General features: G+C 33.8%; 17 protein-coding genes across 17 annotated transcripts, besides 6 other annotated features; 6 read left to right on the forward strand and 11 right to left on the reverse strand.

The window, feature by feature from the left end:
* Positions 1 to 388: 388 nt before the first annotated feature.
* On the reverse strand, positions 389 to 1,399 carry TVAGG3_0342010 (nucleoside transmembrane transporter protein; the record flags this gene model as incomplete). Its single annotated transcript, XM_001581241.1, has 1 exon — positions 389 to 1,399. The coding sequence occupies one exon, from the start codon at positions 1,397 to 1,399 to the stop codon at positions 389 to 391; it is 1,011 nt and encodes a 336-aa protein (XP_001581291.1).
* Positions 1,400 to 3,340: 1,941 nt separating this feature from the next.
* Positions 3,341 to 5,252: a mobile genetic element.
* Positions 3,868 to 4,127: a mobile genetic element.
* Positions 4,458 to 4,531: a mobile genetic element.
* Positions 5,253 to 5,652: 400 nt separating the features above from the next.
* TVAGG3_0342050 (uncharacterized protein) lies at positions 5,653 to 6,489 on the reverse strand (the record flags this gene model as incomplete). Its single annotated transcript, XM_001581239.1, has 1 exon — positions 5,653 to 6,489. The coding sequence occupies one exon, from the start codon at positions 6,487 to 6,489 to the stop codon at positions 5,653 to 5,655; it is 837 nt and encodes a 278-aa protein (XP_001581289.1).
* A 366-nt stretch (positions 6,490 to 6,855) lies between these two features.
* Positions 6,856 to 16,294: a mobile genetic element.
* On the forward strand, positions 6,931 to 7,671 carry TVAGG3_0342070 (phage tail repeat-like family; the record flags this gene model as incomplete). Its single annotated transcript, XM_001581238.1, has 1 exon — positions 6,931 to 7,671. One exon carries the CDS (start codon positions 6,931 to 6,933, stop codon positions 7,669 to 7,671), a length of 741 nt encoding a protein of 246 aa, XP_001581288.1.
* On the forward strand, positions 8,399 to 9,202 carry TVAGG3_0342090 (transposase-related family; the record flags this gene model as incomplete). Its single annotated transcript, XM_051230774.1, has 1 exon — positions 8,399 to 9,202. A coding segment is annotated over one exon (804 nt), but the record flags the coding sequence as incomplete, so codon positions are not given.
* On the reverse strand, positions 10,364 to 10,627 carry TVAGG3_0342100 (uncharacterized protein; the record flags this gene model as incomplete). The annotated part of the gene is made up of 1 exon (XM_001294270.1): positions 10,364 to 10,627. One exon carries the CDS (start codon positions 10,625 to 10,627, stop codon positions 10,364 to 10,366), a length of 264 nt encoding a protein of 87 aa, XP_001294271.1.
* Positions 10,844 to 11,293, forward strand: TVAGG3_0342110 (uncharacterized protein; the record flags this gene model as incomplete). Its single annotated transcript, XM_051230775.1, has 1 exon — positions 10,844 to 11,293. The coding sequence occupies one exon, from the start codon at positions 10,844 to 10,846 to the stop codon at positions 11,291 to 11,293; it is 450 nt and encodes a 149-aa protein (XP_051100505.1).
* On the reverse strand, positions 11,310 to 11,729 carry TVAGG3_0342120 (protein of unknown function, DUF4108 family; the record flags this gene model as incomplete). Its single annotated transcript, XM_051230776.1, has 1 exon — positions 11,310 to 11,729. One exon carries the CDS (start codon positions 11,727 to 11,729, stop codon positions 11,310 to 11,312), a length of 420 nt encoding a protein of 139 aa, XP_051100506.1.
* On the reverse strand, positions 11,768 to 13,003 carry TVAGG3_0342130 (uncharacterized protein; the record flags this gene model as incomplete). The annotated part of the gene is made up of 1 exon (XM_051230777.1): positions 11,768 to 13,003. The coding sequence occupies one exon, from the start codon at positions 13,001 to 13,003 to the stop codon at positions 11,768 to 11,770; it is 1,236 nt and encodes a 411-aa protein (XP_051100507.1).
* On the reverse strand, positions 13,292 to 13,831 carry TVAGG3_0342140 (uncharacterized protein; the record flags this gene model as incomplete). Its single annotated transcript, XM_051230778.1, has 1 exon — positions 13,292 to 13,831. A coding segment is annotated over one exon (540 nt), but the record flags the coding sequence as incomplete, so codon positions are not given.
* On the reverse strand, positions 13,836 to 14,369 carry TVAGG3_0342150 (protein of unknown function, DUF4106 family; the record flags this gene model as incomplete). The annotated part of the gene is made up of 1 exon (XM_051230779.1): positions 13,836 to 14,369. One exon carries the CDS (start codon positions 14,367 to 14,369, stop codon positions 13,836 to 13,838), a length of 534 nt encoding a protein of 177 aa, XP_051100509.1.
* On the reverse strand, positions 14,746 to 14,958 carry TVAGG3_0342160 (protein of unknown function, DUF4106 family; the record flags this gene model as incomplete). Its single annotated transcript, XM_051230780.1, has 1 exon — positions 14,746 to 14,958. One exon carries the CDS (start codon positions 14,956 to 14,958, stop codon positions 14,746 to 14,748), a length of 213 nt encoding a protein of 70 aa, XP_051100510.1.
* An 82-nt stretch (positions 16,295 to 16,376) lies between the features above and the next one.
* On the reverse strand, positions 16,377 to 17,579 carry TVAGG3_0342170 (uncharacterized protein; the record flags this gene model as incomplete). The annotated part of the gene is made up of 1 exon (XM_001581237.2): positions 16,377 to 17,579. One exon carries the CDS (start codon positions 17,577 to 17,579, stop codon positions 16,377 to 16,379), a length of 1,203 nt encoding a protein of 400 aa, XP_001581287.2.
* A 624-nt stretch (positions 17,580 to 18,203) lies between these two features.
* Positions 18,204 to 18,482, reverse strand: TVAGG3_0342180 (uncharacterized protein; the record flags this gene model as incomplete). The annotated part of the gene is made up of 1 exon (XM_001313701.2): positions 18,204 to 18,482. One exon carries the CDS (start codon positions 18,480 to 18,482, stop codon positions 18,204 to 18,206), a length of 279 nt encoding a protein of 92 aa, XP_001313702.2.
* A 319-nt stretch (positions 18,483 to 18,801) lies between these two features.
* On the reverse strand, positions 18,802 to 19,259 carry TVAGG3_0342190 (uncharacterized protein; the record flags this gene model as incomplete). The annotated part of the gene is made up of 1 exon (XM_001313700.2): positions 18,802 to 19,259. A coding segment is annotated over one exon (458 nt), but the record flags the coding sequence as incomplete, so codon positions are not given.
* Positions 19,260 to 19,656: 397 nt separating this feature from the next.
* Positions 19,657 to 20,160, forward strand: TVAGG3_0342200 (uncharacterized protein; the record flags this gene model as incomplete). The annotated part of the gene is made up of 1 exon (XM_001313699.1): positions 19,657 to 20,160. One exon carries the CDS (start codon positions 19,657 to 19,659, stop codon positions 20,158 to 20,160), a length of 504 nt encoding a protein of 167 aa, XP_001313700.1.
* A 270-nt stretch (positions 20,161 to 20,430) lies between these two features.
* On the forward strand, positions 20,431 to 20,733 carry TVAGG3_0342210 (uncharacterized protein; the record flags this gene model as incomplete). Its single annotated transcript, XM_001313698.1, has 1 exon — positions 20,431 to 20,733. One exon carries the CDS (start codon positions 20,431 to 20,433, stop codon positions 20,731 to 20,733), a length of 303 nt encoding a protein of 100 aa, XP_001313699.1.
* Positions 20,734 to 22,908: 2,175 nt separating this feature from the next.
* Positions 22,909 to 23,871: a mobile genetic element.
* Positions 23,872 to 25,468: a mobile genetic element.
* A 278-nt stretch (positions 25,469 to 25,746) lies between these two features.
* Positions 25,747 to 26,647, forward strand: TVAGG3_0342240 (RNA polymerase II transcription regulator recruiting protein; the record flags this gene model as incomplete). The annotated part of the gene is made up of 1 exon (XM_001313697.2): positions 25,809 to 26,540. The coding sequence occupies one exon, from the start codon at positions 25,809 to 25,811 to the stop codon at positions 26,538 to 26,540; it is 732 nt and encodes a 243-aa protein (XP_001313698.1).
* Between the last annotated feature and the right edge of the window lie 62 nt (positions 26,648 to 26,709).

The raw sequence follows: 26,709 nt of genomic DNA on the forward strand, positions 1-26,709 counted from the left end.
GTGTTTTTTATAAGATTGAAACATATAATAGAACATAATATCATAACATACATATCTAGTGGTTTTAGGCAAGTTAAAAATAGGAAATTAATGAATTTAGATTGCCTGACACAACTCTTAAATAATTGGTTTATATAAAGGTTTTTCAAGAGTTTCTCGTAAATATAAAAGAGTATAAAAAAGGAGAAAATTCTCAATATCTGCACAATTTAAAATGATGAATTTTCTTTTGGAAAAACAACTGATGATATATTATATCCTTGACCCTTCATTATTTGGGATTAATTTGAATTTAAAAAATATGAAGAAATTACGTATTAACACTGTTTATTTTCTGTATTCTTCTTAAGTATAAACTAGTATAATAGTTTTGCTGCAAAAAAGCAATTTATGGAGCGCTGTACTTCTCGTGGAGGTTGTTGGACAAGAATGTAAGCCAGACGCCTTTGAAAACACCGAGGTTTGTAGCAAGAACAGTTGTGAAAACGCCAAGATCGATTTCTTCAGTTGCAAGTTTCTCACTTGTAGCTGTGTATACGATGCAAAGGCCGCCGAAGTAACCTGTTGTAACAGAAAGAAGGAAGGCCATGATGCACATCAAGATATCGCTTCTGAGCTTTGGAACTTCCACAGAAACAACGATGAGTGGGATGAAAAGAAGTCTCAAAGCGTGTGGGATCCAGAGATACTTTGGCTTTGGCCATGAGAAGAATCTTGTCATGAATCTTCCAACAAAGTCACCAATGTTGTAGCAGAGAATCATAACAGTTGTGAACCAACCGAATTCCTTGAAGTGTTGGTTGCCAGCTAAGAACATGTAACCTGGGTAGAATGTAAGTGTAATAGCGAAGTGGAGCCAGCCCTCGATAACGAATGGCCAAATCTTGAGGAAAACACCCTTGATTCTTCTGACTCTGTACATGAAGTCGTTGGATGTCTGAGCGAGTTTGAGTTTCTTCTGAGCAGCTTCTGTTCTGCTGAAGAAGTGGAAAGTAAGAGCTGTTTTAACTGTAACGAAGCATGAGAAGAACAAGTAAAAGACACCCTGGTTCTTAACACTGTTTGGAAATGCGGCCTTGGCAACAACCCAAAGAAGAGATGTGATTAAACCACCAAGAGCAACACCTGTGTTAGCTAAAGCTGATGTCTTATCACCAAAAAGACCAGCAAAGCCCATTGAAGAGCCGAATAAGACTGATTGAGCTGCTGATGTAAGGGCTGCAAGCAAGTAGATAATGTAGTACTGTGGGTTACCGAAGTTAACATAGAAGAAGATAACAATTTGAACAATTGCCATCAATGTCATAGCGAAGTATAATCTGGAAACGAGTCTGAATGATGTTCTACCATTCAAAGTTACGGATTTTCCATTCAAAGTTGCGGAAGTTCTCAGAAACATTGCGGCAGAATAAAATCCTCAGAAAACTGCGTATTTTATCTTTATGTAAATGTATTTTACAAAACCTCCGTTACCGTTCTTTGGAAATAAGAGTAGATGTAAAGATATTATTTTGAGAGAGCTTCAGAAACTTCCTAAATGTCTAACGTTCGTAGATTTGTTCGGTGGAAGTTTCTATATCTCTCATTTGTGTCATACCGTATTTCCTGACTCAAAAATTGTGTGCAATGACTTTGACAACCATATGGAACGTCTCAAACATATCCCAGACACTAACAAAATATTGAAAGAGTTAAAAGAAAAGATTCCGATAGGTAAAATGGAACGTATACCGGTTGAAAAGAAAAATATTGTGAGAGAAGTTTTGAAAGGTGCAGAATATATTGACTGGGATACGATATCTGCAAGACTTTTGTATAGTGGAGCGATACGAGTTCATGACATTGAAACTCTTATGCCAAAAGTTTTATATTTGAACTATACAAATGGTTTCAAAGAGGACATAGAAAAATATATTGAGGGAATAGAGTTTGTGAGTTGTCATTGGTCAGAGTTGTATGAAAAGTGGAAAGGCAAAGAAAACGTTTTCTTTATTTGTGACCCACCTTTCTATAACACATGGGATTTTCAATACCAAGCCGACTGGACTTTGAGAGACTCTTTAGAAACTTTAGACGTTATACATAACCACCCATGCTTTTACTTTACATCCGATAAAAGTGGTTTGGAAACCGTTATGAGATGGTTAGAAGACATACATGACTATGAGTTTATTTACGATAAAATAGAGTATGAGAGAGGTCCCATAAACTGGAGAAAGTGTCACAATAAAGAAATTTTATTAGTAAGTAAATGTGGTTTGAAATAGTGTTCCGTACCGAAATGCATCACTAGAAAAAGTGACAAAAAGTGACACTTACTCTTATTTTGCGCGGCAATTTTTCTAAGTTATTTTGTTAAGCTAAATGTGTTATATATCAAATCAGCTTTATAAATATTATAGAAAAGTTTATTTTTATTTTTATTTTTAATTATATTTAAATTGATAAAAAAAATAATATTTAAATTAATTATAAAAATAAAATTGATTATATTGAAGTTTGAGTTTATAGGTATACAAATTTTAGAGGCATTTTGGCTGAGAACTATGGTCTGCGAGGTACATGGATAGAATCAGTACCTCGCAGACTATAGTTCTCTATATGGCGCCGAAAATTTTTGGTGAAATGTCGTCGCATTTTACCAAAAATTTTTCGGCGCCATAGGAAGAATTGGAGGGTGTGAGATACTATTACATGCTATAGTACTCACACCCTCCAATTCTTAGCCAAAACGGCTAAAAATTGCTCACAATTTCAACAATTGTGAGCAATTTTCAGCCATTTTGGCTGAGAACTATGGTCTGCGAGGTACATGGATAGAATCAGTACCTCGCAGACCATAGTTCTCTATATGGCGCCCAAAAAAAATTATGATTGTTTTTTATCAAATCTTATCCATATTATTCTATTAATGTTAATTATATTTTATCAATTATATTTTTTAAATAATAAACACAAAATCCACTAATTTAAAATTGGCGCCAAATGTCACTTTTGCTAGTGATGCATTTCGGTATGATATAATATGAAGATGAACCAATGCCTGAGAATGTTCAGCATATATACTCGTAAGAGATATATTTTTATCTTATAGTAAAATGCAAGGTGTAGATGCGCAAGGTCAACCAAATGTTGCACAACTTGGTGCACGTAACCCAGAGAATGTTCCAAACCAACAGAGAATACAAAATGCCATGGCAGATTATGGACAAGTACCATATAGTGTACAAATGGCAACTGCTATGTCAAATGACGCTGCTTTAGGTTTGCCACCTTGGTATGCAAATATGAAATGGAAAGAAATGTATACAAACCCTGAAGTCGGATATAAACAATATTATAGGTCTGTACAAAATCGAGAAAAACATTGCCGTGCGGTAATATAGGGTCAAAAAAATCGCGCCTCGGCGGCTCCGCCGCCTCGGCACTATTAAGTGCGTATTATATTTAATATGTCCTTCTTTTTTCTTTTTTTCTTCTTCTTTTCCTTTCCTTCTTTCTCTTCTTCCTCTTCTTTCCTTCTCCTTCTCTTTTTACAACAACGTCGAAGATCTTCGAATTTGATTGTTGGAAAAGCATCTATTTCAGATAAAGGATGCCTTTCTCACAGTCAACATACGAGGGTCCTGGCTGAAACGTTCTCAAAAAGCCTGAGATGGTAATTCTCTGATCACTCATAGCTGGGCAGGTAGTCATTGCTGACAATACCTGTCTTTATGCATGCACGCTTTCATGTATATGGGTTTACACTATCAATTCGCAAAGTTGTTCCGAATTCTTCCAAAATGGAAGGACCCGAAACAACTTTGCTTGTTAACGATACAGACGCATTACTTTGCATTGATACTGTGCTGAGTTGTGTAGAAAGTTTGATTAGAGTTGTTTTGTTCTGGTATCTCTCATCTTCTGATGAGAGAAATCAAAGCAACACAACTCTAATGAGTTTGTTTTCACTCATTTGTATGTAGGTTTTTAGTTTGATTGGAGCTGCTTCATAATGAGATCTCTCATCAATTGATGAGGGAGATCATAACAAAGCAGCTCTAATGTATATGCTCGTATTAACCGGGTTGTAATGCGTTGTAACGTCAGCTTGTAGTTCGTTTGGGGCCACTTCATATTGAGATGAGAAGAAATGATTAAAGGACTCTGAAAGGCTTTGGCCGTTGATGTTGTAATCGCATTACTTGGAACTAGCTGGATGTTAAGCTGTGTAGAATGTTCGATTAGAGCTGTTTTGAGATGATTTTTCTCATCATAAGATTGGAGGAATCATAGCAAAACAACTCTAATGGGTTTACCATCATCTACTTGTATGTAGATGTTTGGGAAATTGTCTTGTTAATCAATTTTCGAGATGACTTTCAAATGCTATCATCAAATGACAAACAAGTCTAAGATTTCTCGACAATACATCAAATCATGATGTTTGTAAGTGCGATGAGATTAGAGTTTTTGAAGGAATGACAAGAGAAGTAGGGAAGCTCGGCATTCGCCGAGCAAATTAAAAATTAACGTATGGATTAAATTTTAAGAGGAATTCAAATTTAATTACGGGTTGTTCAAATATTGATTAATATAAATTTATTAATAAGAATAAACAATTTTTGTTTTTGAATTTATTCAATTTATAGCTTTACATATAGTTTCAAAATTGTACAACTATGATTATTTCAACAAAAAATATCTTACTTTTTCACTTCACTTTCACCCTCACTTTTTCCGTAATTCAAATTTCAACATTATGTATTTTAATTCCTTATAGTATTTTTAACATAATTAATCAAATAATAATTGGAAGTTCTGAACTCACTTTTTCCGTAATTCAAAATCAAAAATATGAATAATATATCTATTTATTATATACTAATGCTATTTTCAACTAGAAGTGAGGTACGGTAATCTTACGGATTCCTGTAACTCAATTTTACGGAAAAAGTGCAGTAAACTACTCAATTTACGGGAAAAGTGTCGTAAACTATTGATGTGGCGGTAAAATCACGGTAATTCACGGAAAGCTATATGCGAAAATTTGAAATTATACAAAATCGAGCGAAGCACTTTTAAATAGGTTGTTCTCGTATTTAAAATACTATTCCCAGATTTATTGTCGTCAGAATATTTCCAAAATTTTGCCGATTTACAAAAAATGATTTACAAAGCATATTTTTTAATCTAAAAAATTCCTAAAAAAAGGAACCTGTGTGCAGAAACCTCGGTAAATTACCGCGGTTCCCGTTGGGACTGCCATACAATATTATGAAGATGCAGCAAATGGAAACTTAGACCCGGCATATTATTTCTACTAAGAAAGAAACAGATTGTATGAACTTCAGTTAAAGAACGCATTGGAACTTAGGAGAAGTCGTAGAAGAGTAGGAGGACATTAGTTTTTTACATATAGTAAATGGGTTTCTTCAGTAAGATAGGAAACTTCTTCAAAAAAGTTGGAAGAGGTATATGGAATGGCATAAAAGCTGTTGGAAGAGGAGTTTGGAACGGTATCAAAAATATTGGTAAAAGAGTAGGTCAGTTTGTTGGCATAATACCAAAAGACCCTGAACCTGAAGAACAGACTCCTGTAATACAACAGCCTGAACCAGCACCACAGTCTAGTTGGCAACCAACTCCAGGACCTGGTTGGACAGTAGCTTAGTCTTTAGTCGTTAAAGACTTGTAATAGTTGTAAATAAACGATAGCTCTAAATAAAAGTTATAATACAATGGAACGACTCTTTTTGTACCGTTAGTTGTAAACCATATTTGAAAGTCTGAAATACTTCCACTCGGAGGTTCATAGAACTTTGTCGGTTTCTCATAAAAGTCGTTTGCCATTGCTAAGAAACTATTTTTAGCTCCACTGAAAGTTGCATGAACGATAGTATTTTCGGGGTCAAAGACGTTGTCAAATTTTTGTTCTAAATCATAGTTTTGAAAGTTAAACCTATCTGGAATACTAGTCACATTTTGGTTTAACATTATGAGAAATAGTGCCCAAGAATATGTTTCAAACTGTGTAGTCAAAGAACCAGCACTTGTATTATTTTCGACTCTAATAAAATCGACATGCCCTGTTTTTCTGTCATATGTAACTTGTGCATAGTATGTTCCTTCGTTTAAATCCTTTTTAATACTAACCATCTGTCGGTATAAATTGTTTAAGTTAGATTCAAAGTCAATAAGAGTTTTTTCTAAACTACCACTTGTATCTAGTGAAATCATACGAGTGTAAGAGTTAGTTGAGCCAGAAATAGTTACATTAAACTTTACAACGAAACCAAAGTTTTGAGTTTGACGAAGAAATTTTATTCTTCTGAACCCAACCGCTTTTGTGACAGATGGGTCTCTCATCCATCGTAGAGGATATTCAAAACGATATCCTTCTGCTTGAACTAAGTCAACATCTGTTTTTTGGTATGTGTTTGTATAAAGCTCATCCAATGGTTTAGTTGTAGCAACTCTAGAATTTTCTTTTTCTATTGGTAGCATATTTTATCTAGAATAAAAATGTCGAAAGATACAGCGTCTATGAGAGAAATACAACACAACAAACAACTCATTATGCAAGCTTTAAATAAGAACACAACAAACTTTTCAAACTATTCTAAAATATCAGAGTCATTGAAAGGGGGTGACTTAAAACTGACAATAAACCCAATGACAGATGAGTTTCTGTTTCAAGACAATAAAAACAATACTGTTTGTATAAATCCAACAAAAGGAACTTTAAATGAGAAACCTATAAATGAACTTCTTTTGAAAGCAGATGTTGACAATAAAGCTGACAAAGAATATGTCATTTAAAAAGTTCAAGAAGAACATGACAGAGCAGAAGAAACATATGCAAAGAAAGAGGATGTTGAAAATAAAGCTGACAAAGAAACTGTAGATATATTGGCACAAACGGTTTCAAGTCATGACAGAGCTTTAATGGAAGATGGACAACAGTTGAAAGAGCTTGAGAAAGGTGTTACAGAGTTAAGGAATACAAAAGCAGACTTGACATGGATAACTGAATATGTAGATGCAACAAAAGAATATATTTTCGCATGGACAGAAGGAACATATCCACAAAACCAGCATACGCACAACATCTCTGACGTAAATGAACTTCAAGAAAAGTTAGATGACAAAGCTGACAAAGAAACTGTAGATATGTTGGCAGAAACGGTTTCAAGTCATACCAGAGGTTTAATGGAAGATAGTGTCCATTTGCAAAGACTTGACATAGATGTTTCAAATAAAGCCGACAAAAATCATACACATACAAGTTTTACAACTTTTACAGCAGATGATATTACACTAAACACAACCTTGCCAAGTAAAGCTCCAAAAATACCACCGGCAACAAGTCTTGTAGATACTTTGATATCTAATGACAATAGTATTATGCATCTAAGACAGGAACTCAATGTGCTTAAACAAATTTTGCCGAATCTTATTTACCCGGTTAGCTCATTATATGTTTCAATGAACTCTACAAATCCAAAAGTAGTACTTGGTTTTGGAACTTGGACTCAAATAGTTGACAGGTTTTTATATTGTTCAAACTCTTCAAAACAAACAGGTGGAAGCAAAACGATTTCAGGTGAAAATTTACCTGCACACAGTCATTATGTTAATATAAACACTGCTGAGTCTGGTTGGCATAGTCATAGATATTGGGATTAGTCAGGAATGACAAAAGGTAAAGGATATGATGTTAAAGAGAACGTTAAGTTTGCTATAAATTGTTACTGGGATAACACGCAGGGTTCAGGAAACCATTCACATAACGTTTCAGGATATACGCAAACAACGGGACAAAGTAAAGACTATATGCTATACCATACCGAAAAGGGTCGCTAGAAAAAGTGACTTTTGGCGCCAAAATTATTTATTTAAAAAAAAACTTATTTTTATTATTTAATCAATATTACACTATTACATATTATTTTTTTATATCAAATCCATACTATTTTTCAGAATGGAAGTTTTTGTAAACTTTTACAAAAATCAAATGGATCCATATCACTGGCATCGTACCTCCAGAAAATTAGTTGACATCGAATGGCTAAAGGAATCGGTTCAACAAATTAACTCTGGAATGAAGCTAAAGGATATTTGCAAAAAGGCCCGTTTAAATAATGGTACCTTTCGTGAAATATCCAAAACCATGTTCAAAAAGCTTGTCAGAGAAAATAATTTGGAATTAATTCCAAAAAGAGGAAGAAAACAAATAGAAATTAATCTTGATGCCTGCCAAGCTTATGCAAATTTGAAAGATTTAATGCCCGATGCAGGCATCAATAAAATTATTCAGAAAATGAAAACAGACCTTGTCAATATTGAGAAGAATCCAGAAGAATTTCAAAAAATTCAATCAGAAATTCAAAAAAATGGAGAAATAAATTATGAGTCTGGAAACTGGCTCGATGAAGTTGACCGCACAACTTTAGTTCCAGTTGTGACTCCAATAGAAGGTACGCCTATTGAAATAAATCCATTACGCGAATCTCTTCAAACGGCAACATACATTACAAAAAATTTCGATTCTCCCTCATATAGAATGGGCAGGAAAATACACGAAGCGATTATCGCAGATACTCCCCCTCAAAATCAAGAAAATCAGCAAAAATACATTCCTCGAAATTATCTAGCATCCAAATGTCATCAAATTTGGCATGCTGATATCCACTATTGGAGGAAACGAATAGGCAAATATTTGTTTGCGATAATAGACGACAGATCGCGAAAAATCATAGATTTTAATTTATTTACCGAAAAAACAGCTCAAAATACAACTGCAGTTCTTAAAAGAGCATTAAGTACTCTACCTCAACCACCATACGCTATTTGGACCGATAACGGCCTTGAAAATAAAAGCTCATTTCATCAACTTTTGGTTGAACGTGGAATTGAGCATATTTTCATTCAACCGGGCAATCCACAGGCAAATGGTAAGATTGAGAGATGGTGGCCATACGTGGAAAGAAACTGCAAGTCAGAATCAGATCTTCCACGGGTCATCAGATTTTACAATAATATGCCCCATTCTTCTTTGCCTGTGAATCCTGAAACGAACGTTTACTTTACGCCGAATGAATTCGAGGCCAGTGAAATTGATGATCACTGGTATCGAAATCCAGAACAAGAACCATTCTGGATAGTCGACGGTCAATTAAAAAACCTTAAGGAAAGCATTGACGAGTTCAGAAAATGAAAATCTCGAGCAAGTTCAATAAATTTTCAACAAATTCTCAAATCATTACGAATAAACACTTAATATTATCGTATTTACATCTTTTTAATACAACTATTTACTTACTGATGATTCATTGCAAATCGTAGATTTGGATGATAAGTTATAAAAAAGTTTCCGAGCTTACCGCTTAAAACAATAGCCTACATCATATCTACGAATACCTCGGTACTCCGAGGCTACATTTTTGCGCAGAAAGTTCAAAAAGTGACTTCGAATGCTAAGTTATCTAACAAAAGTTTCCGAGCTTACCGCTTAAAACAATAGCCTACATCATATCTACGAATACCTCGGTACTCCGAGGCTACATTTTTGCGCAGAAAGTTCAAAAAGTGACTTCGAATGCTAAGTTATCTAACAAAAGTTTCCGAGCTTACCGCTTAAAACGGGGTTGTGCTATGTGAGGTGAAAATCACCATACACCGATTGGACCTTTTTAAAAAAAGATATGGTGAGTATTTGATTTGTTCCTTGGTATTTTGCACGCAGATAGACTAGGGTAATGCCGATCATTTCGTGTAGGAATTACGTAAAAAAAAATTATGACCCAAGTTATTCACATTATAAAATTATATAAAGTGTGTCTAATTTCAATAATATTCATATGACCTTATAGTATGGTACCTATATAATAATAATACATATAGTTTATAGTAATATCTCAGTTTTTATAGTTTGATATCTTATTAATTATGATCAATATGTGTGTATTAGTGTATATTTTACATGGCGCATATAGACTTGTGTTAGACACACACATTTATATATATTAAAATGAAAAATACGCAGATAATAAGGATCTCAAGATGTGATGCCGAGCATCTGCTAGTTATTTGGGGGTGAGCAGCAGATGCTGGCATATATGTGTCATAGCAAGTGTATCTATGCTAATAGATTACACTTGCTATGACTTTCCCGGAATCTCAAGATGATTCCGGGAAAAACAGCAATAACCTCTCAAAATGTTCGTTTCAATATCATAAAGCTGAGAAATGGGCTTTGACCTTGAGAAAAGGCCCATTTCCCAGCTTTATGATGAATTTTAGTTATCATTGCGAGTGTCTGCTGCAAATCTCGGTTGAAGCAGCAGGCACTCACAACCGTATTCCACGGCAAGTGTATTTATGGTGTTGGAATGCACTTGCCGTGGCTTTTGTACAATCTCGTGATCTTACTGGAGTGAGCGGCATTATACTTCAAAACTCTTCTTTGGTACTTCTTTATCCAATCCAACAACTCAGAGTCTTTTATACATACTAACTTAGACTTCTTTATAATATCTTTGAACGAATTGACGGTTTGGTCAAATTGACCAGAAGTCGAACAAATAACAACTAACTCATAGAATGGGTTCTTCTCATCTAGTTCTTGTTGTTGTGCAGCCATTTTAAGATAAGTGAAAGTCTTACCCGACCCAGGTGGTGCAATTAGACCTGTTATACCATTCTGAGCAAATAAGAATTTTTCATGTATAGGCTTTATCTGAGCATTTTCTAACTTCCTCTTGTTCTTGTTTAAAACATTCTAAAATTTCTTGTCAATGTCAGCAAACTTTTTTTCTAACATATTTTTAGAAAAATTAAAATTTTTATCTTTTAGAAAATGTCTAGCGATTTCGCTATCTATATTCGAGACAAACTTTTTGACAGCAAAACATCTGTCGACCATAAAATCTTACATAGTGTAAACAAGAAAGGTGAATTTGTTCTAAAGTTCTGTTTCTGGGAATATGACAAGAACCATAAAACATTACAAAGAGCAGTCTTAAAATTTGTCAATGACAGACTTGTTGACAGAGATGACGCCGATTGGAAAGATGAAGTCCAACAAAAGTTCTTAGAATGCAAAGAAGACACATGCGCTGTTCTTGAAGATGAAATAGAAAACAGAATAGAAGAGCTTTTAAAGGACAAAGAACTTTTACATAGATATGGTTCTGAGAAATTTGACATATCTCCACCAGAGAAGAAGAAGAAAGAAAAGAAAGAGAAAAAAGTAGAAGAGAAGAAAGAACCTGAACCAGTTCCAGAGAAAAAGAAATTTGACATGTAAAAATAAAATTTTATTTTTAGAACATTTCTGGGTCAATGTCAATGTTCTCTTCCTCTTTAGGAGTAAACACTGGCTTAGACTCTAAAATCTTTTTACCCAACTTACCTTGAACTTCAACTATCTTAGACTCATAATATTCATAGTCGTCTGCTTTCTTTGGTTCATAAGGTATAACAAGTTTGTATGCTTTACCTTCTTCGAGTTTTGAGAACTTTCTGTCAAAATTTTCTTTGACTGTCAACATACCGTCAATGTATAAGTCTTCAAAAGTTGCACCACTTTTTCTAACAACAGCAAACTTAACTGGTGCAATGTTCCAAATTTTGTCAAATGTAGACTTTTCAAAATTGTAGAAGTAAACATTCAAATATGCGAATGGAGCTAACTTATCTTTGACTTCTGTCATGTACTTATTTACTGAGATGAATTTTGCCATCTTTTTTTATCGGATAAAAAAATATTTTTTTTAAAAATTTACTCAGAAAAAATTTTCTTTGTATATACACCATTCTGAACATCTAAAAGACTTTTGACATTTGCCAAGAATGTACGTTTAGAAGCTGCCATATAACCATATTCTTGACAATATTGTTTATATTCATCATATAAAGACCTTTCATCTAAACACTCAAAGTCAGTTTCATCTATGAACAGTTCATATACACTCTTGTTTGCTTCTAACAATGTTTGTCTCTCTTCGGTATGTGGAATTTGTCTTGGATTGAAGTTAGAAATATCTAATGTCATAAAGTATGAGAACAAATGGTTGTAAAACTCTGGTGTCAAAGTTTCTGCTAAGTCGTCAAAATATTCTGTATCTTGCATATGAGAATCTGACGTTCTGACAACTACATATCTTCTGTCAGAACTTTCTAACTTCATCGGAACAGCATTGTTTGAAACCATTATGAAGTTTGCAACATTCTCACAAACTCTTGAGTCTTTATACTTTCTTTCAACAACTCCAACTTTGTCTGTTATAAGACTCTTCAAAGCATCTGAGTTCAAAACTTTTGTTGTATCTATACTTTGAAGTTCATTGCAAACTATAAGTTTCATATTCTCAATTGAAGAGTTAAATTTACCACAAATGTTTTCTAAGTTTGTCATATTCGGATTCGAATAGCCCTCTAATAGTTTGCACAAAATATCTGTAAAGAATGTGTTCTTACCTGTTCCTTGTTTTCCAATTATAATGAGAGCAGTTTCATTCTTAGCACTTGGATGTTGTAAGATGTTTGCAAACCAACATAAGATATACTCATAAACTTTTTCGTTTCCATTGCATATAATTTCTTTGACATGGTCTAACCAAGCTTCTATAATATTTTCTTTCCATTCTACTTGTTCGTATTTATATCCAGTGAAGATAGAATAGAAGTTTGGAGATGGTGTATAGAACTTTATACCTCGAACTGAAAAATCTTCTAACTTTGACAATAAGATATCCCAAGCATCTAACATTTTCATACCAACTTGTACGACTTTTATTTTCTTAAGTTTCTGTCTACATTCTTGCTCAGACACTATTGTTGCTCTTGGTTTGTTAAATACAACATCCCATTCTTTCATAACATAACATTCTGGGGCAGAGTCGACATAAATGACTAAACGTTTCAAATTCTCGACTGCTTTGTTATAGTCTCGAAATGGACACATATTTCTGAATGCTTGGAAGTCATAAAAATCTGAAACATCTATTCTGTACATTTTTATAAAAATAAAAAAAATATTATTTTTTTATTCTTGACTTTGTTGTTCCATTTGTTGCATTTGTTGTTCTTGAGCTATTTGTTGTTGAAGTTGTTCTTGTAATACAATACTTTCACCAGTTGCATCTTCCAATTCGAAACTTTCTGCCGTCATTGACAAATACATAGGACATAAAAGTTTTACAGGAACAAATTTTGCGTCAACTAATGTCAACGTTATACTTGCCAAAGTGTTTGAGTTCACTAAGGTTGAAAATTCTGCATTCGAATGAACAATAGGCAAACCAGCAGAGAAAGTATTGTTTATACGCATAAGTATCTTTTGGTCATAATAGTTTCTGTCGACATTCGAATAACACTTTGAACCTAAGTTTGAAACAATATATAAGATTGGTGTGCTTAATGTCAATGGAATAGACATTCCTTGTATGACACCTTTTCCTGTTATAGGAAACTGTTGGTAGTAAAAACTAGATATAAGTTTTGTATTATAGCTCATATCATTAATAGTAAACTCAGTCGGACATCCAAACATAATGAAACCTGCTCTAGTTGCAGCACATGTTACACCCGTACTTAAAGTATTAAATAAGTCAACAAAACCTGTTGGTGGTATACCTGAGTAAGTATCTTCAAAGGAGTATTTTTTACCATTCACAACAATAAAGTCTTCTGGTGTCAAAAGAGCAAAACAGGCTTTAGTCGTCATTGTGTTTAAGGTTAGTTTACAATATCGTCCTTGAGGACTTTGTAAGTTTGTTGTTATAGAATTATATGACTCAGGGTTTTTAGTCGTAATAGTATAAACCATTATGTCTTCTGCCATTTACTTAGCAAATAAATTTTAATGAAATGTTGTGGTCGTCAAATATTTTTATAACGTCTGGGAAACTATATTTTAAGTTCAACGTTTCACCTCCTTTCATAACGTATATCTTGTCAATGACATTATATGAAACACCACAACAACCAATGTCGGGTTCTATTTCTTTGATGTTTATATCGTCTGCCTCTGTCAAAAGTTTCAATAGTTCTTTCAAAACTTCATGAGGTGCAATGACATATGAGTTCACTTTTACAGGGTTGTGTTCGACCAAGTTTAACATTATACTTAAAGCTTGACAAATCTTCTCCTGAGTTTGAAGTTTGTCTTTCAGTTGTTGGTAGTCGTTTCGAATATCTGCAACAGAACTTAAGTCTCTGTTAACTTCAGGATATGTTGGTTCTTTTACAGGAACAATTGTTATACCATCTTCGTCTTCGTATGGTTTCCCCACTTCAACATCTCTGTCTTTGACATTGACAATAACACTTTGACTGTTTGTTTGAGTTGGTGAATTTAACTTCACATCTGCCACCGTCATTAAACCTTTTGAAACACTTACGCTTCTATTTTTCGGAAATGACATTTTACTTAGAATAAAAAGATGGACGTATTCGGATATCTTATTGAATTGAAGCAGAACAAAGTTTATACTCACAAACAATACAAATACATTGACAGAATAGTTCTTTACACAAACAATGGAAAATGTTATAGAATAGCAGTCTTTGCTGAACCTAAATATTTTCATAAAGCAAAGAAAGTTGGCATAACCGAAATGGTGAAAGTTCTTGACTTTGACAAAAATATAACAACAAAACTAACCGATATTACTAAAGGAAAGTTTATAATACAATATTATGTCAAAACAGGTGTCATAACTATTTACGATGGTGAGAAAAGTGTCAAAGAACAACTTACTGACCTGCTGCCAAAATCTGCTCAATGGAAGCTGTCGTTATGCCAATCTGAGGAGCCCCAGCAGGTTTCATCGAACGAATCTTCAAAAGAGCATCTTCAGTGAAGAGTGCTAATGGTTTATAAAATGTTTTCTTTTTGAACTCATCTGGACCAACTCTGTCACCAGTAAACTGAATCTGAACAGTACCAACAGTTGAAATACCACCCATGAAATCTTCTGAGTCAGCAAATGGAATACCAATCCAAAAGTTTGAACGGTCTCCATTTGTATATGGTCCATACTGTTGTATACGGCTGGATAGAACTTTGCATTTCAGGGTTAATAGTTGTTGTGAAGTTGTTGTTAAAGTTCATTGCATCTAATGTTAAGTTGTAAGACCTCATATCTTCAACACTATCGTAAACTTCTCTTGGATAATACTTGCCGTCAATATTGACATGGTATTGTATACCTGGGTTATAGAAACAAGAATAGTCATTTAAGTCTCTTCTGAATAATATGAACATTGTGTCGGCATGTTTCATTGCAGTTGTCAAAGCTGTATCTGTTCTTGGATTTGTTCCATTTTGACCACCAACTCTTTCTGCAAAATCTTTGACAGAAATTTGGTGGATAGGGAACATAAGTGGAACTGCAATATATTTCGAAGCCAAAGCATTTGAAACATCTGGGTCTAACATATATACAGCACATCTACTTTCAATTCTAACAACATTCATTTCAGTGCATGTAAACTTGACTGGGTCAAATTCAGTCTTTAAACTTCCAGAAGTACCTGTAACTGAAACATAGTAGTTTAATGGGACATTAAGATTTGAGAAACCCCAGTCTAAACCTTCTTTGTCCTTACACCAATTTCCAAATTTAGGTTTGTCAGAACCAACACCACATTCTGTAGTATTAAGAAATGGGTCTTCTGTTGGTGCAATGACTAAGTTATTTTTGCTTGGAGTAAGTTCAATAGAAACTTTACCTGCCCAGTTTGGTAAGTATCTTAAGAACCTGAAGATAAGGAAAGATGACAATGGGACTCTAAGTTTTAGTTTTATTTGCACTTCAGCGCCAGTACTTTTTGAAAGGTCAATATAAACTCCTGGAACATTAGGGTCAAGCCTTCTTATCTTTTCAATAGTAGCATACTGGTCTGTTTGTTCTCTAGCTTGTGGTTGTACTGAGTTTCTCAAAGCGAACCATTCATAGTTTGCCCATGTTACAGTTTGAACTAAGTCAGAGTTAGAATATATCTTATATCCCATGAAAACTTCTGGTGCATATTGGTATCCAATATAGTAAATACCATTGCAACCTTTCTTGGAAGTTAAGTCAGCTGAAGGTTTTATTTTTAAGTCTTGTTCGACATACAAGAATGAGTTATCTAAAGATATAATATGAAATCTGTCACATGCAATGTCAACTGTTGTAGAAGAACCTTCAGCAAACTCTCCTACATTTCCGTATGAAACTGCTGTTGTATATTCATAAGTACCAGGAACAATTTCTGACCTTCTTATGGCATTGTCGCATTCGTTATACCATTCTGAGACATTTCCGTTCATGGCATCCAAAACTGTTGGCGTAATATTCTGAGCGGCGTACATTTAAGTGGGATAAAAATATCGAAACACTTTATCTTTTCACCCATCTTCCATCTGGACCAACTACATATCCTTTCTTATACATTTTTGCTGCTTGTTGTTCGCTTCTAAACTCTTGCATACGATATTTTTCTAAAAGCTTTTCATCTGCCATTTGAGACTTCAATCGGTCTCTTCTTTCTCTGGCTTCTTGCATTTGTTTTCTACCTTCATGCTTCCATGCTCGTTCTGACTCTCTCTCCCATTGTTTGTTCTCTCGCTCTTGTCTTCTTTCAAATTCTTCTTGTTGTTGATATGTGTATTTGCCTTGCTGAGCCGCTATCTTATAATATTTGTCGCGATATTCCTCTAGAGTTCTATCTATGCTTTGGTTTGGTCTCAATTCTTCTAAGGCGTCTCTCAATTGGTTCACAATCCGTGGAGCATAAAAAGTTACAAAATCTGGGTTTCCCATCGGTTGCAACATTAGTTTAAGTTCCTCATCGGTGTAACTTTTCCCAGAATATGTTATGTCCAAGTTTATATCTCTAAAGAAATCGTTAAATTCTTTCGGTGAAAGCTCTTTCCTCATTTTTGCTATCATTTGTTTAACGTAAGAAATCTCATAATTATTGCCAAGGAAATCCGTCATGATTTCATTTTCTGAATATCCATATCTCTTTCTTTTTCTCATAATTCCACCAATAATTGTTGTTGCCTCTGGAATAATATCTAAAAACCGGTCCACAGCTGGGTCTTCAACTATGTCTGCTTGCTTTAGGTTTCTTCTCTTATTTTCATGCTGGTCATAAGCATAGAAATCATCGTCAGGTACATAGTCTATGAGAACATGGCGTAAATTTAGCTTCTTTGCTGCTTGTCTTATTCTTATGTTAACATAGTCCATGAGAGACATATTCTTTCTATTTACATGAGCTAAATAGTCTTCTCTCTCTTCGTCTGTGATATGACGACTTGCCATTCCTGACAAGTTTGTTCTTTTGTCTATACTTTCTAGGACATAGTTCAAATCCCCTGTTTTATCCACAATATTTTCTTCCTGCCTTGTGAGTACCGTCGGATTATTGCCTGAATAAAAATTGAGGAAGTTTGTTACATAATCTGCCAAACGGTTTCTTTTATTCATCCATCCTTCGCTATACATTTGTTCCTTTGTTAGTTCGTTTGTCAACTTATCTAGTGCTTTTTCGTTTGTGGTACCAATTTTCACCATGGCAGTGTTTGTAAAATCCATTGAACCTTCATTATTGTGTCTTATAAAACCAAAGAAACGTTTTCCATTTGACCAAAGTTTCAAATCGGAACGAGGGTTGCCTTTCTCATCGTAATATATAAAGTTTTTAGCTGCAACATTTTTTCAACTGATTTTACGTTTCGCCATTTCTTTATGTTACCATCCAAATCTTGTTTTTGAACAAAACCAGTGTCAATTGGCAACAAGTCATTCCTGAATACCATATTTGCTACAAATGTTTCATCGGACTCACTGTTAGGACTGTATATATTCATATAGTCCTCGAATTCAGTAGAAACTGGGAGCCTCTCCTCAGTTGGATGTTCAAAAACTGTACGAATGAAAGGTTCTTTCATATGATTTAATGTTTCTGAGTCATCTAGGGGTTTGATTTCATGCTCTTGGTCTTCTTCATTCTCGTTTACTTCTTCTTTTTTTTAACTTGCTGTTGTTGAGGTTGTTGTGGTTGTTGAGGTTGTGGTACATTATAAGGCATTCGCATTAGTTCTTGTGGACTGAACTCTTTCTTTGGAGCTTGTTGTTGAACTTGTTGTTGTTGAGGTTGTTGTGGTTGTTGTTGCTGAGGTGGAGCTTGTTGTTGTTCAGGCTCTTTAAATAGTTCTGCTAGAGCGTTCTCTTGCTTTGGAGGTTGTTGCTGACGTGGAGGTTGTTCTGATAGTGTAGGGCTTGAATAAGGCGGTATAAATACTCCTCTAGCGGAGCCTGTTGTTTTGGAGATAGTCTATGCCCTTGAGAAGTTGTTCCTATTCTTCCACCTTCTGCTGCTAAATCTTGCATTGACTTTAAATCTACAAAACTGTTGTCTGCGAGGGCATTATAAATATCATCTATACCTATTGCAAGTCCTTGTCCATCTCTTGTTGTATTTCCAATGTTGTTCATTGCATTTACTATATCGCTAAAGCCCTTTTGTATCTCACTTGACAAAGACTGTGAAGTTGTATTAGCAGCCGTTGTAAGTGTTGTCACTGCTTGATTTAATATTTGAAGGTCGTCATTCATCTCATCTTGCAATCCAGGAACATTCCTAAATCTAAGACCAAGTGCTCTTGTCAAGTCTGACAAAGCCTTTGCATTTTCGTTATTTGTCTTTGCTGCATTTAGTATTGTCTTGTAATTTTCTAAAGTAGTCTTTAACTCATTCGCATTATTTTCTGCTACCAAACTTGCTTTGCTTCTGTTTGCTTCAACTGCAAGTTTGTTATTTTCTTCAGCAAGGTCCGTCATTATCTTGAGTGCCTTTGTTTTAGTCATTAAATCTATGTTCTTAGCTGTTAGATTGTTTATATATGGTTTTGCTCTTGCTTGTCTTGTCGCTATTAACTCCTGTGCTGCTGTTGCTGCAGATGCTTCTGCATCTGTACGTTTCTTTATTTCTTCAGCCATTATTTCATTATATTTATGTTGAAGTGTTAACATTTTATAGTTATCTGAATTACGAACATCTCTTTGCTGTTCTGTACGTTCTACTTCATTCAGATATTTTATTGCAGATTCGTTTTCTTGTTTTACCAATTCTGTTAGCATTTTATTTTCTTCTACGCTGGCAACTAAATTTTTATAGTCGTCCTGCTTCCTAACATCCTGGTTTGCTGTAAGTTGTGCGTTAAGTTCATTTCTCTCTTCTATAGCTTTTTGTTTTTCTAAATGAAGTTTCATTAGTGTATTGTTCTTTGCTGCTATCAAAGCATTTTGGTATATTTTCTTTTTAATTTCATCGTCTTTATTTATTTCTCTTTCGAATCGTTCTTGTAACCTCAACTCCTTTTGCTCCTTTAACAATTCGTTACTTCTTTCTCTTAGGTCATTTTTATATTGTTTCTTCTTATTTTTTAGCTCCAATTTTGAAATCTCATCCTGTCCATCTTTTGTTTCTAAAGCCTTTTTCTCATTTTCGATATCTATCTTTCTTCTTTCTTGTTTCTTCAGTTCTTCTTCTGCTTCATGTTTACGTTTCCAATTGTCTTGCTTTTGAAGTTGTTTCAAAGCTTCGTCGTTTGCTGACTTTATTCAATATTCATTTTCCACAAACTTCTGGTCAGTTCATTTTTGTCTAATGGCATTCGCTAGCGTGTTCGCTCCAAATTCACCTGAAGAAATTGCTTGCAGACTTTCAGCACCCACAGGTTTAGAGCCTCAATATCAAACTGCAGCATCTACACATTCTCCAAGCAGAACAGACAATTCAAATTCAAATTTGTCCTGCAATTCGCTCAATCCAAAGCCACTTTCACTACCAAAAACAATACCAAACGAGCTCCGTATTACAAAGAACCACAGCAACGCTGAACTACGCAAAATACTACTCAGATTGTCTGAAGAATACTTCAATTCAAAGCCAGAAGAAAGAGTTGCTGCAACTTTTAACAAAGAATATTGTGAACAACTCAACAAAGTTCTTGCAGACTTTACCAAACTACAAAAAGAAACACCTGACCCATTCGAATTAGGTGACACAATTGTCAACTATTTTCCAACAATAACAAAGATAATGGTTGACAGAACTATATGTCAGCTTATTGAAAGTCTTCCACCCAAAGCTGCAAAAAAAGTCGAATAGTTTTGGGTCGAATTCAAATTAAAGAGTTACGGATATCAGGATGACGAAGAAGAACGTGAGTACGGACAAGAAACAGCAAAATGGCAATGTCTTAGCTCACTCAACCCCAAGTTCAAACCATTATTTTACTCAGACAACAACACAATTCAAGTACGCAAAATTGCTATTCATTTCGTTAACCAAGCAGAAGACATTGAAGACGGAGACTCTATCTCAGTTTATGTTTGCTACTGCAAGTTTTTCAAGGACGAATTTGGAGGACCAATTCTCATGCATGTCTTCAAGCCACATCAGCAACTCTACGTTGAAACTGAAATAACACTCATGCATGGAATGTATCTCAAGTTTGAAAGCCAATTGGAAAACACATACAACATTTGGCTTTCATACATTCAGTTCGATACACCAGATGACTTTGATGTTGAAGAAGAAGACTCTGCTCAAGAAGATGAACCACAAGACGCACCTGATGATGACGAATTTGTACCCGAAGAAGAAGAAGAATATCATTCAAGAACACCATCAGAAAACGACCAACAAATGGCAGATGCAATGGACAGTCAAGTTCCATGAAACTAAACATCTAATTTTATCTCAATTCCAACTTTTTTTAAAAAAAGATGGCGGGGTCAGTCACCCCCAGGTCACGAGGAAAAAAATCCTCAACCAGAGGGCAGCCAGAGCGCGCAGCGCGGAGGGTGGTCATTTTTTTGTTTCATGTGTATATATAAAAATAATAACATTTTTAAAATTTTATTCTTCGATCAACATAAATAATTTTGTGACGACTTTTGATAAGATAAATAAAATTGAGAGGTGAAGGAAAGTAATTGAATTAATTATATGTGTTATGATGTTATGGCTTCTAACACCTTTGTTTCGAATATAGGAAAGAGTATGTTGTAAATTTTCTCAACAAAAAAATTGGCGTTTTTCCTATAAATATATAACAAGAAATCATATTCCTTTAACTTTTACCGATTAAAGTTACTTAACAACACTGTTTTTAGAATTCAAAATCTTAAAAGCAAAAATTATAGCTTATTCTAGGTTCATTTAGATTTGCATTGCATGATATGATTCATGTTTACATGCATTTTGTAAACATGAATGGAAAAATTTATAAATATTTTGGAAATATTGAACTTTATAGTTCTTTACACCTTAAACGAACATGCATATTAAATATTTTTGATTATCATTACTGATATTTTATTGAATAACATTTTTAAAATTGCAAATATTTTGGCTCCTAACATTTGAATTTTTCTTGGCAAGAAAACCATATGCTTATAATCAATTAGATATACGTTTAATTAGCTGCGTATTGAAAAAAATCCGCTTCGTATTAGATTTTTTAGCGAATCGAAGAATAGATGATAGATTTCTCCTTGAGGAACTTTGCTTGATTATCACAAATATAGAGCATTGTAAAAGAGCACCTAAAACTATAAGAGTTCAATAACATATTTTTGCTATTCTTTTTTATTAATAAAATCTATTGGGATCGCTCATTCAGTAAAGTTTTTGTTTATGTGTTATATCTAATGCTTCCTTTTTAACCTCTTTGTATACTCTTTTGTTGAATGAATCTTATACCACATTTTTTTTATAATCATTATTGGAAAGTGCCGGCTGAGAATGATAATAAAACGATTACACATATTTATCCAAGTTTTTGAGAGTAATTTTCGTAATAAAATATTAAATATCTAATGCTTCATTCACCCGAGTTAGGATAGGACTATTTTATATATGCTGATTCAGTACATATTCAATATTTCAAAATAATAAAGAATTTGCCAAAATATTTATCTCACACTTTGCACACAATAGATCCTGATTTTTACATCATTATCGCAGAAAATGACTATAATAAATGTTAAATTGAACTCTGATTTATATTAAATTAAAAAGATATAAATATCTAATTTTTAACTTGTTCTTCATTTTATTTCTTTCTTCAAGTTTGGATTTCTTCTTTATTTTCGTTGTTCTATTGTCTTCAAGTGAGTTTGAATCAAACATCATATTTGATTAATTATTTTACCTTCTCTAATCTATCTAGTTTATTCACATGCATATCTTCCATTTTCTGAGCACTAAACTACTTGTACACTAAGAGGTGTCTGTTTCTTCAATCTTTTCAAAAGTAGAATCTTTTGTAATCTTAGTATGAAAAGGTTTTTTCTGAGGCCATAAAAATGGCCATCTAGTATGCCATGATAAAAAGGTATTTCAATAATATTTTTTATCTTCTAATGCAAAATACCTTTGTTTGTAATTTTCGTAACTCAGGTTGGAGAGGATGTTCATCATCCATATCATCTGTTCGCTCGAAGATATGAATGGCAACATAATTATATTCATTAAGTCTTATAACTAGAGATTTGAAATTAAGCTAGAAAGTATGTCTAAATTTTCGAATGGAATGATTGAATAGGGATTAAACTAAAATGTTGAAATAGAATTGAAACGAGTAGGCATTAATAAAGAAAAAATGCGGACATCAAAGGCTATAGAAAATCCCTATTCAATTCAAGTCATGAAATCCCTAGTTTTTTCTTAAAAATATAGCTGATTCTATTATGAAAATAATCTCAATTGAAAAGTTGGTCTCACAAAAATATTTCTTCTCAAATCTAATTCACTTTTGAATAAGTTATATTTTATGTGCATGTTATTATGCAATGTTTTATAGTGCTCAATAAAAGTCGACCACGTCACTTTTTGGTGATTTATGGTTAAGGGTGCACACGAGAGGATCATGTAAACTTCAGAATTTAGAACCTTATTTTTAGGCATTATCTTGGCTACCTATTTAGGCTCGAAAAGCAAAAAATATCAAAAAATACAACTTGACTCCATTATGACCCTTTCATTGAGGTAGTTTTTATCCGCTAGTATTTTCCCTTTGAATCTCTTTACAATTCGAAATCAAATTCAAACCTCAGTAGAAGAAAGGAAGAATCGACTTACTACGGTTGTAATACGAATAAATACATATATTTAATTATTTTTATTTACATAATAATTGTTTGAAGCTCATATTCCATCAAATTTTTAAATAAAAACATTAAAATGTTGAAAATGTTCATATATTTTAATAGGGTTTTGGCACTTTATTGAGGAATTACTACATACATAGTCGAACTGAACTTGATATTTTGAAATTTAAATTATTTATCAAAATTAAAATTTAACTTGAAATTTATAATTATTTAGTCATATTTTGCATAATTCTAAGTAGATTTTGTAAAAAATCAAGAAAGAAAAATTTTAACGTGCTTTATTTTTTCTTTTTTATAATAATACATATTATTATATAATTAACATATTCATAATGTTTCACCCTTTCAAAAATATAATCCTCCTCCTCTCAAATAAACGTACATACGGGTGGCCTCTTTTTTCAAAAAATTAAAATTTGAAATTTTGGGCTCAAATATTAGAGATTTTTTCAACCTTCAACGATATATGTTGTCTATATCAGACCTCCTTTCTTTTTGATACTTAACATTGTTCCTAAATCTTAGCCGTTAAGGCTGTTCTGAAAATATTTTTTTTCGAAAAAATTCGAAAAAAATTCTTAAAATTCAAAAATCCCTTAATTCCTGAGGATTTTGGAAAAAAGTTTTTACATGAACATGTGTATATTATATGAAGTATATTGATAAGGTAAAAATCAAATTTTATTGCATATTCATCGAGTATAGATCCGTATTTTTCCCAACTGAGCGGGGTATCTCCAATCCCAGCCCTATCGTCCTCCCAGTGTCAGTTTTCAATATAAAATCCAAATTTTTTTTGAAAATAAAAATTTCGAGAAATTTTTCTGATTTTTTTTCTTTGATTTCAATAATTCAAAATAAATTTGGGAGTAAAAAGACACTATTTAATGAAATTCATATGAGTGAATGTGGATAAATACTCTCAAAACATACAATTTATCTATTTTTTCTTTATATTATCAACTAATTAGTGATAATTTTTTTTGAATCAGATTTTTTTTCATTAAAAACATAATATATAACACAACAATGATGCACACATACGTATCTACACATCAAAATATAAAGCTTGTTTTGGTCTGGGCATCCCAACCCAAAATTCTTTAAAAATTGAATAAAATTGAATACTTGGGGCTGGGATACCCATCCCAAAACCGAATTGAATTTTTTGAATTAAAGAATATATTTATGTATTTATAATATACATGTGATGTCTATAAAAAATACTAAATTCTAAAAAAAATTCAATTTATTCAAAACGTACATTAAGTGATCACTTCATTAGTAGGATCAGCAATCCTACTAAATGGTGAGAACGCCACTAACTAAAAAGGGAGTCCTTGGAGCTCTTGATCTCTTGTCAGTAGAGTTCATAATGAGGCATGGCATCTACTGATTAGAGATCAGAGCAATCCTACCTTACCTTCAGGAGCTCCAAAGCTCCTAATCGTTACGAGAGGGAGCCTTGGAGCTCCTGAAGCTCATCAGCAGAGGCTATTTACCATTTGGGCCTCTTCTGATGAAAGATGCGAAACACGTCTACGAACCAGGAGCTTCAAAGCTTCTAATCCTTACTAAAGGGAGCTTTGGAGCTCCTGAGTCTCCATCAACTGAGTCCCAGATGGTAAATGTCCTTTGCTGATGAAAGATGCGAAACACATCTACGAACCAGGAGCTCCAAAGCTCCTAATCCTTACGAAAGGGAGCTTTGGAGCTCCTGAAACTCCTTTTACTATAAAATAGGACAGTTTTCTTCTGAGGTTCTCATCAAATCTAAGACTTCAGAAGAAAGCTGTCCTATCAATGTATACTTACACTCTCATGGACTACAAGTGTACAATTTTAAGGCAGAGATTATCCGAGGCCTCTCATCAAATGAGGGACCTCGGATAATCTCTACCTTAAGTAGTCAAATAACTTTTCTCACTATTTAGGAACAAAAGAACAAGAGTTGGAGTACTTTAAGGCAAGATTCTTCCGAAATCTCTCATCGAATGAGAGACTTCGGAAGGACCTTGCCAAATCCTTGAACGCCAATATCCTTGGAACTGAGCTAGAACCAGGGAGAAGTAGCATACTATAGAGCACGATGGTAATCTCGGAAATGCTTATATCGCCCCAAGCACAATATTTAAGAAGTCTAACTCATATATACAAGAAGTCAGGCTGAATAGATATTGTGCATATGGTTTGCAGAACTCTCATGATATTTAAAATTCATGTTATCCCAAAAAGGTGACACTTTGGGTGTATCGTCCATCCCAGGGATGCAAAAATCACATCACCTTGGATCTATATTCATCGAGAAAATAAACTAACGAATCCCTCAAAATTGAGAGGGTAATCCTCCTCCTCTCAAATAAACGTATATACGGGTGCACCCTTAACCGCTGTCAGAATTTAAACAGTTGAGACAAAAAAAAATATTCAGATAATAATATCACATTATTAATGTACTGTGTGTTTATTCCCGTGATTAAATTTTATCAATTTTTTTTTCACATAAAATGATTTAACCGATTGATACTTGTGATGTATATGCATTTTTATATCTTTTGTAAAAAATAACCAAATGGGTTTGGCATCATAAAATTTTATTTATTTTTACAAAGACAGATAAACATGCATGTTTTACCAATGATCAGACAGCATTTCCCAGAGCCAATTATTCCTAATTACCCAGTAAGCAAGAGCACAAGCAGCAGTATTAATTATGAGAACCAAAGTCAGAAATCTTCTTATCTTTTAACGTATTATCAAAATACATCATTAGAAAGTGCATTTCCGTCAGCCTTATCCAATGGTACATGGACTCCTGAAGAAGATCAGAAAGTAATTGACTGGGTTAAGGAGCATGGTCCTACAAATTGGACAAAACTGGCCGAACTTATTCCGGGCAGAGCCGGAAAGCAATGCCGTGAGCGCTGGCATAATAATCTCGATCCACATCTTGTCAAATCGTCATGGACTCCTGAAGAAGATAGAATCATCATCCAACTTCAGAAGGAGCTAGGAAACAAATGGGCCAAAATTGCAGAGCATCTTCCAGGTCGTACAGATAATGCAGTTAAGAACCGCTGGAACTCTGCCTTGAAGAGAAGATTAGCCCCTGACTATGTCAAAGGAAAAGTACATAAACCAGCACCTCAGCCGCAACCAGCTAAGGCTGATCCACTCAAGATCATGATGCTCAATCCAATTGCAGACTTATCAGTCATTTCATTTAATCAACAAAACCAGAACTCATCTCCAATTGAGTGTATCGACGTTTCCGACGAACCTTTCTTGGGCTTTGATGAGCCGATTTCTACAAACTTGGATCTTAATGAAAGCTCCACGGATATTTACGACTTTCAGTTGGATTTATAAGATGCAGTGGTTTGCATAGTATAATCCGATCCAAATATCCAAAGTTTGTTTGTAATGTAAAATACAATTTTTATATTTATGATAAAACACTATAGATAATGTAATAATTTTTAAAACAGTTTTTATTCCCTTCTTAAGAATCTAATTCTCCCTTAATGAAGTCAAAAAC

The sequence above is a fragment of the Trichomonas vaginalis genome, chromosome V, assembly GCF_026262505.1.
Source record: "Trichomonas vaginalis G3 chromosome V, whole genome shotgun sequence".
Taxonomy (NCBI): Eukaryota; Parabasalia; order Trichomonadida; family Trichomonadidae; genus Trichomonas; species Trichomonas vaginalis.